General features: G+C 36.4%; 1 protein-coding gene across 1 annotated transcript; it reads left to right on the forward strand.

Annotated features, from left to right (window-relative positions):
• Positions 1 to 45: 45 nt before the first annotated feature.
• On the forward strand, positions 46 to 7988 carry LOC126811250 (profilin-4). The gene is made up of 5 exons (XM_050536830.2): positions 46 to 193; positions 3540 to 3668; positions 4530 to 4664; positions 5262 to 5367; positions 7759 to 7988. The coding sequence occupies exons 2-5, from the start codon at positions 3552 to 3554 to the stop codon at positions 7785 to 7787; spliced, it is 387 nt and encodes a 128-aa protein (XP_050392787.1). The 5' UTR covers positions 46 to 193; positions 3540 to 3551; the 3' UTR covers positions 7788 to 7988.
• Positions 7989 to 8442: the final 454 nt, after the last annotated feature.

Genomic DNA, 8442 nt, shown 5'->3' on the forward strand with positions numbered 1-8442 from the left:
GACAAATGTGCACAGTGTCATCCCTCACGGTGATAGTACGACCAAGCTAATATTTACTGCTGATCCGTTTGGAAAATTACTAGTCCGAATCCTTATAATTTATTAGAGTTATCTGGCTTTGTTTACGTTAGAAACAAGTCTATGAATTTTGTAAAATTATAATAAGAAAGTGTAGGCCTAATGGTGTATTAACGTAAGTTTAGGTATTTCGAGTAATATGTTACATTATGTAGCGGCGTAGCCTTCATCATATAGGCTTACATACAGTCACGGATTCGGTAATGGCTGTCATAGACTAGGTCAACAGGATAGATAGGGTGACTGCTTTTTCGTTTTTGGCAAAAATAAATAAAAAATACCGGTAATACGTTTGCAATCATAATGGGCCTAATTAATTTATGATTGTGGGGTGTTTTGGTGAAGTCTGTTACTATTAATGTGCTTATGGTAGTTTTGTAGGATATGATTTAATATCATGTCGACATGGTTTTCATCTTTGATGATTAATATTTGTAGTATAGACCCTACTATTTGACTGAGTACTATATTTTAACTTATAGTAGGCCTAGTAATAATACTAATTATCACTCAGATATTTTATTACTTTTGTACACACATGATACAAGTTTTTGGTATGTGAAATACGGTTATGGGGGCAAAAATGTAGGCTTTTACTTTTTTTGGTTGGAAGCCGCAGTGGCTCAGTGAATAAGACAGCTCACTAACGTTCGCTCGTGGTGTTGGCCTAGGAAAGGATTTTCTGGCAAGGTTTCTCATAGCACACTGTGTTTGCCATCATTAGTCCAGTCTGTGCAGAAATGTAGAACTTTAAGCCCCATGTCATTTATTGGTTCAAAAGGCATTCATGTTTTAACCTAAAATGACTATTACTAGAAAGAATTGATCGGTTTGAAGAATATTTAAAGTAGCTAAATCTCTAACTCAATATCATCCAAAGTCTTACACGTTAAAAACACAAATTATTTCTCAATTCAAATCAACATTGATGTTGTGATCTTACCGGGAAAAGATAGGCTTCTGATATACCCAATATTTAAGATAAAATAAACATTTTACCATCGTGTACCATAGTGCGTTTCAGCGTCATGTGTAACAAGTGACCAGAAAGAACGAGGCTAGACATATTTCACAACTAATTCAAACAGTGACGCCTTGAGAGCATGCACAATAGACTGGAATAACCAGACGCTAGAAATAGCGATTCGGTTGAGACTCATGCCGTATTTTGCTGGAGATAACTGATTTGAAATTAGAGTCAAAACGGAAACAATTGAATGTAAATCAGTTTATATACAATCAGATTACATTATTATATGCGTTGCGACCCATTTGGGTCAATTTCTAGGTCTCAAATATTAGCGATTTAGCTCCTTTAAACCAAAATTTTTTTAAATGGAAGGACTCATGATTGTGATTTATCTTAACCTCTATATTTAGCCTTGTTTCTGGGATGATTTTGTATGGTCTTAAGCTCTATATTACTCTGATATTAATAAATATGGTGTCATTCTGTCGGTGGTTCCATAAAACTAATTATAATCCAGTCTGATTAAAACGCAGATCCTATTTCCGTTTTACTTGCCTAAACACTACACTAGGATCAGGAAGAGTTGTTATAGTTATATAACCTGCGTTCTGGTTGAAGTGAGGGATTAGCCAATAACGGAACTGTGGGTATTCACAAGAAACATCAATGCTGATTGGTTAATCAAATGTCTGACATCATAGGTAAGGGTCAAAAGCCACTTGTATGACCCCCTGAAGTGACCTCCCACTGCAAATGGTCAGATTTTTATGTAGTAGAGGCCATCAAAAGTATAAAAAGACAAAATGAAATATAGATCTGTATTCTAATCAGATTGCTTATAATTTTTCCATTAGTTTTCAACATATACTATTCAAAAAAAGTAGGGGATATTTGATTTTGGGGGCATAATACTAAAATATGCAAATGACTACGAAAAAAGTCACTACAGAACCTAACAGAAGAAACATTTCCAGTTACATGTGACGCCCAAACGCACCAATAGCTACCGCATGGAATGCAGGTGATGCTTGGGATCATCATGGGGGTCCAACCCAAGATTTGCACGACTCTGACTTTGAATGTTACAGTCATTGTGGCATTGAATTCCAGGGTGGAAACATCAGTTTAATTGTTTTAGTGACCAGAAAACAAATTTTGATATGCGTCGGCTTACCCAAAATGAAAGGTTACGTGCCCTTGGCATGCTACAGATCGACACAACACAGGCGGTTGTGGCGCGGACGATGAATGTTTCTCAGTCTGTCATAAGCAGGCTATGGTCCAGATACCGTGATACACAATCTGTACAGGACAGACCACGCTCAGGTCGACCAAGGGCGACAACTCAAGCCCAGGATCGATTTATCCGTACCTTGGCCTTGAGAAATCGTGTCATCACAGCAAATCAGATCAGCGCTCGTCTTCAAACAGACACTGGTGTGAGAGTGAGTGGCCAGACGATTCGGAATCGACTGCATAGGGGTCACCTTCGCGCCCGACGTCCTCGCGTGATCCCTTGTTTGAGAGATCATCACATTCAGGCAAGACGTCGTTGGTGTAGGGATCGTTAACACTGGGATAATCGACGCTGGAGCAATGTGATGTTTTCAGATGAGTCAAGGTTCACTGTTGATTTTTTGGACAGACGTAGGAGGGTGTGGCGTCGTCGAAACGAGCGCTTCCAAGACGTTAACGTCATCAGACATGATCGATTTGGGGGTGGTTCTGTTATGGTGTGGGGAGGCATCACTGTTGCTGGAAGAACGGCTTTACATGTTGTTGCAGGACGTGTTACTTTACAGGCCAGTACTACCGGGACAACATCTTGGCAGTCCATGTTGTGCCGTTCGCACGACGTCATGGCCGCCGTTTCATCTTCCAGGATGACAACGCAAGATGTCACAGGGCCAGGATCGTTACAGGTGACCTCCAGCAACAGAACATCACCACATTACCTTGGCCAGCACTGAGTCCCGACCTCTCCCCCATCGAGCATGTCTGGGACATGCTTGGACAGAGGTTACGTCAACGTCAACAACGTCCTGCCAATGTCCAAGAACTTGCTGCTGCGTTGCAACAGGAATGGGACAATCTGGACCAAAATGACCTTAGACGTCTCATTAGGAGTATGCCACGTCGGATCAATGCTTGTTTGGCAAACAGAGGAGGATTTACCCGTTACTGACTTGGTTGTGATGCTGTGGTAACTTTGCTGTTTGACCCCGGGTATCATTTTACCCTTATAATGGTCAGTCTGTGCCTTACTTAGTCTAACGATCATTTGGAATAAATCGATGAATGTGAACTTCATTTCATTTTGTCATTTGTTTCTTCGTCAGCTTCATTAGGTGACTTTAATAACACTTAAAAATCAAATATCCCCTACTTTTTTTGAATAGTATATATAATTTCCTTTTTTCATCCATGCGCAAGTTACACTTTTATTTTTCTATTGACTTTAAAATCACAGTAGCCTTACTTATATTTTCAGGGCTTCATAAATATGAATCAGCTACAGAGTCTGTTACATGATGCATTAATATCAACAGATAATGTACAACAATGTGCTATCATCAGACGCAAAGATTTGTCAGTCAGGGCCTGTTCCGTGGGGTTACATGTAAGTGGTTTTGTGTTGAAAAGTATAATTTTGAGACATGAGAGTCTACTACATAATTGAATAATATTCCAAAAATCACAAAATGGGACATTATTAGTTGTCAATTACTTTTGTCTATAATAATTGTAAAAAATGGATTATTCTAATAGTAAGTATAGTAAGAAGTGGTGACTTGTTTTAAGTATATTATACATGTTTTAGACAGGGTAGACAAGTCTTGGCCATTTCTGAGTGGGTCATTTGCCTGAAATCTGGACTCATTTGAATTGTCGATAGTGACTGGAGCCAGATACACACGGGAATATACTGTGTGTTAAGACGTTGTTTTCTTAGCATGGTCTTCTGACCTAAGGTGAAAACTAATTAAGACAGATCATCCTTGGATGGCCTATAGAAATGCAAATGAGTTATTTCATGGTTACTTACATTGAGAGATGATTTGTTATTTTTTCTTATTTACTCTGTGAAATATTTTATTTTAAGGATATGTTTCCATGATCAATAATATTATACTGATCATAACATATTTTACCTGTTCTTATCTGTGATATGTTTTACATACCAAAAAACACCCATTACGGATGTTACATTAAAAGGACAAACTTAAGGGTTAGTAAAATCAAACCCGAAGATGATTTAGCTGTCTAATTTATTAGTTTCTTCTTTCCACTGGAACCCACACATCTGACACAGTTATATGGGACAATAATCACTGGTTTATTATACACAAGCACAACCACTAAAGGATTATAAACCCACACATTTTGGGACCTGCCTTAATATAGCCAAACAAATCATAGTCTGTCATACATTAAACACCTTTTTAAGCAAGCTTCTTGTTAAATTCCTTGTTATTTACAGTTATATCAAGATCAAGTTCAACTGTTGTTAGATTTATTTAGAAATCCACCACAAACACGAGAAGAAGGGATCTATTTTGATGACAGACAGTATAAATGTGTAAGAGCAGACAAAAATTCTATTTATGGTAAATGTGTAAGTATTGTATGATATATATTTATTAGCTCATGCTGTCTTTGGTGAATGTAATATTAAAATAAAATCTTATCTTACACCCCCCACCTACCTCCTCCGCTTTCCCAATAACCTTATGAACGTGATAGAGGCTACAATTTTTAACTGGTTTTTTTTTCAAGCTTGTGAGCACGATAGATATCTGTTTTCTTGACAGCCTTATTAAATTTGGTTAACATTCAAGTTTTTCTTTCGTATAAGCTGCTGTCTATGTGGTTATTGATTTTGAGAGACATAGCTGCTGTGTTAGCGTATTTTCATGCTTTGAGTGGCTATCTTATGAATATTTTGACAGACAGCCCTATTTGTCCATTCAGTTTGGCTTTTAATGCAAATAAAACCAACAGAAATTCATTTGGCTGAATCACATATGTACTAAACAAGTAGTAGACCTGCAAGCCTAACATTGTGCTTGAACACAAATTATTGAAATAAAACAATTATACAATGGTTATTCTGAAATAACATGGCTAAACCTTTTCTCTCTCTCCTATCTATATTTATATATAATCTGATAGTAGTGATTGTTCTCAAATGTTATTTCCATTTTCTTTACAGAATGATAAAGGATTAATATTAGTAAGGACAGCAACATTGCTCTTGGTAGCTACTTATACAGAGAGTATGTATCCTAGTGTTTGTGTTGAAGCTGTGGAGAAATTAGGTATGCATCCTCTAAGTGGCATATTTATTTTGTCTGGGATTCCAAAATATTGGGCGCCTCATAATTAAATTGAAACAAAATTAAAAATTGTAGGCATAAGGAGGTTACACAGATGTCATATCTTAATAGGTTAAATCTATAAGACATTTAATAAAACATAAATTTACATAATAAGGTTATTTTCATCTGGACGTATATTGTCGTTGCCCTATCCACCTGGATATCCGCCTGTCCGTCCACAATTTGTTTGTGGATACTCTACACATCACAGTGTTTATGCAATATTGACAAAACTCGAAATATAAGTTTATCTCCAAAAGATCTCTGGTTCCTTTCGATATTGGCATATATATCACTGTTGCACCATAATAAAGGTTGAGTTTGAATTTTTGGAAAATGGAACCGATACTGCCCGACAAAATGTCCGCTCCTTGTCCGCAAATTGTGTAAATGTATGTAATACGAAGGTTGTGGACCCCCTAGAGGTCACAATTTTTGTTTGATTTTGATGCAACTTAAAATATATCTTTACATCCCAAAGATCTCAGCCCTTTCAATATTCACACATTTCAGACCATAAGTTCCTGGATCATGGCCCCTGATTGTACGAATCATTGCATTTTTTATTTAGCTTGCCAAATGTGGGTGTATCTTGCCTGGCATCCACTTTTTGTTAATATTTTTGACAGCAAATTAAAAATCTGATGTAAAGATATCATCAAAGTAAAATATGAAAACAAATAACAGATATAATCTAGAAAAAATTACCTTATTCCATTATACGGATTGTTTTCAAACTTGCAAAGCTGTTTGATAGTCTTGATAGTAAAATTATGGCAGTGCAAAATTAATGACTGATCGATTTTGATATTTCGCTTTCACTTATGGCTTTAATTGAACAGTTCTATGTCACATTGTATCCATGAGAACATTGAGTAATTCACATTTAAACCAGATTAAGTTTCATGATGTAAATTCATTAAAAATAGTCTGTGAATAGCTAGCTAGGAGGAACCACGGTAGCTCAGTGGATAAGAGGCTGCCTCATCAATAAGTTCCGGTTTCCTCCCACTGCTAAAGACCCCTATGCGCAAGCGAATTATTGAAATAAAATTAAACCATATGTTAGTCCCGAAATGACCTAGTTGTGTCGAGTGGACGTTAAACCCCATTTCTCTCTCTCTCTCTCTCATCAATAAGTTGGAGGGTCAAAATAGTTGCTTTCATTATGCAAACTATCCCTTGTTTCATTGACTGCCATTTCCCAAAAGGTGGCCATATCTGCCTTGACGACCACATGTTAACACCTTGTGCTTGTGAAATGAAATTGGGTTTGAACTATTAGATACAGGACTTAAGTACACATTAAAAATTAATTTTTTGTCCCCCGCCTTTCGAAGTAAACGGGTTACTATTAAAATGAGTTCGTCCATCTGTCCGCCGAACCGCCTGTCTGTCTGTCTGTCTGTCTGTCTGTCTGTCTGTCTGTCTGTCGGTCCGTCCGTCCGTCCGACATTTTGGGACACAATAACTCTCTTTCTAATTAAGCTAGAATGTTCAAACTTGGTGTAGGTGTGTATTAGGTCAATGCCTTGATGGAGTTCGAAGATGAGCATTTTCTGCTTAGGGTAAGCAGAGATAAGCAATTTGATTGGTTGATGCTTTGGGACACGATAACTTTAGTTCTAATTAAGTGAGAGTGATGAAACTTGGTGTATAGTTTCATTACATCAATACTTTGACTAAGTTCGATAATGAGCATATTCTACTCGGGGTAAACAGAGCGATAAGCAATTTGATTGGCCGAGACTTTGAAACACAATAACTCTCATTCTAATTGTGCTAGAATGTTCAAACTTAGTGTAGGTGTTTATTAGGTCAATGCCTTAATGAAGTTCGGTGATGAACATTGTCTGCAGAGATAAGCAATCTGATTGGTTGATGCTTTGGGGCACAATAACTTTGATTATAAAGAAGTGAGAGCGATGAAACTCTGAATATAGATTCATTATATCATTACCTTGACTAAGTTCGATGGTGAGAATTTTCTGCTTAGGCTAAGGAGCAATAAGCAATATAATTGATTGGTCAAGACATAACAACTCTGCTTTTAATTGAAGTAGAATGTTTTAACTTGATTTAGATGTTCATTAGGTGATCATGTCTTGACTGAGTTCAATGATTAACAGTTCGAGCTAAAGCTAAGCTGAGCTAAACAATTTCATTGGTCCCTGCTTTGGGACCAGATAACTTTGATTCTATCTGATAGAGAGTGATGAAACTTAGTGTATAGTTGCTAATCAGTTTGATTAATTAATGTGTCATCTGTTTATTTTAGCATTTCGGTGGGGGACATCAGCCTCACTGTTGGCTTGTTTTTTATATTTTCAGCTGATTATTTTAAAGAGAAGGGAAAATAAGTCATTACCGGATTACTTGTTTTACATGGCAGCAGATTTGATGTTATTTTATTTGTATTGAATTAATTCAAGACAGTGTTCTGTTCATTCAACGTTTTTGAATTAAAATGAAAACATATTCAAATGTATTGTTAGTTGTATTATCATATTAAAAATATATATTAACATACCAGGTGTAATTAAACCATTTGTTTCCATCAAGGGTTAGTCACAGTATTTGACTTTGCCTATAGTCCATAAACTGTCCCTGTCTGTCCATCTATCTGTCACACTATTGAGGACACAATAATCCTGCTTCTTATTGTTGTATAATTTTAAACTTAGTGTATGTGTTTATTAGGTAAATACTTTGACAGAGTTCATTGATTAACATTTTCTGCTAAGACTAAGTAGAGATACTCAATTCGATTGGTTGATGCTTTGGAACAGGATAATATTGATTTTAATTGAGGGAGAGTGATTTAACTTGGTGGACAACAGGGATGGCACTTTCACCAAATATGTTAAATCAGGTACCTAGTATAGATCTAAAGTGTTTGCAAAATGTTAAGCTATATTAGTTGCGTTTTAAATCATGATTCATATTGATCAGATGATTATTATTAATTATGAGGTGCGATTTACTTTAATGTATGCTGTAATCTTACAACCACAC

Source organism: Patella vulgata, chromosome 2 (genome assembly GCF_932274485.2).
Source record: "Patella vulgata chromosome 2, xgPatVulg1.2, whole genome shotgun sequence".
Classification (NCBI taxonomy): domain Eukaryota; kingdom Metazoa; phylum Mollusca; class Gastropoda; family Patellidae; genus Patella; species Patella vulgata.

Bases quoted from the DNA above. Each gene is read 5' to 3' on its own strand.
- LOC126811250 (XM_050536830.2), top strand. From the start codon at position 3,552: ATGAATCAGCTACAGAGTCTGTTACATGATGCATTAATATCAACAGAT. The intron at 4,665-5,261 runs GTAAGTATTGTA...TTTTCTTTACAG, and splicing joins ATTCTATTTATGGTAAATGT to AATGATAAAGGATTAATATT. The intron at 5,368-7,758 runs GTATGCATCCTC...TTATATTTTCAG, and splicing joins TGAAGCTGTGGAGAAATTAG to CTGATTATTTTAAAGAGAAG.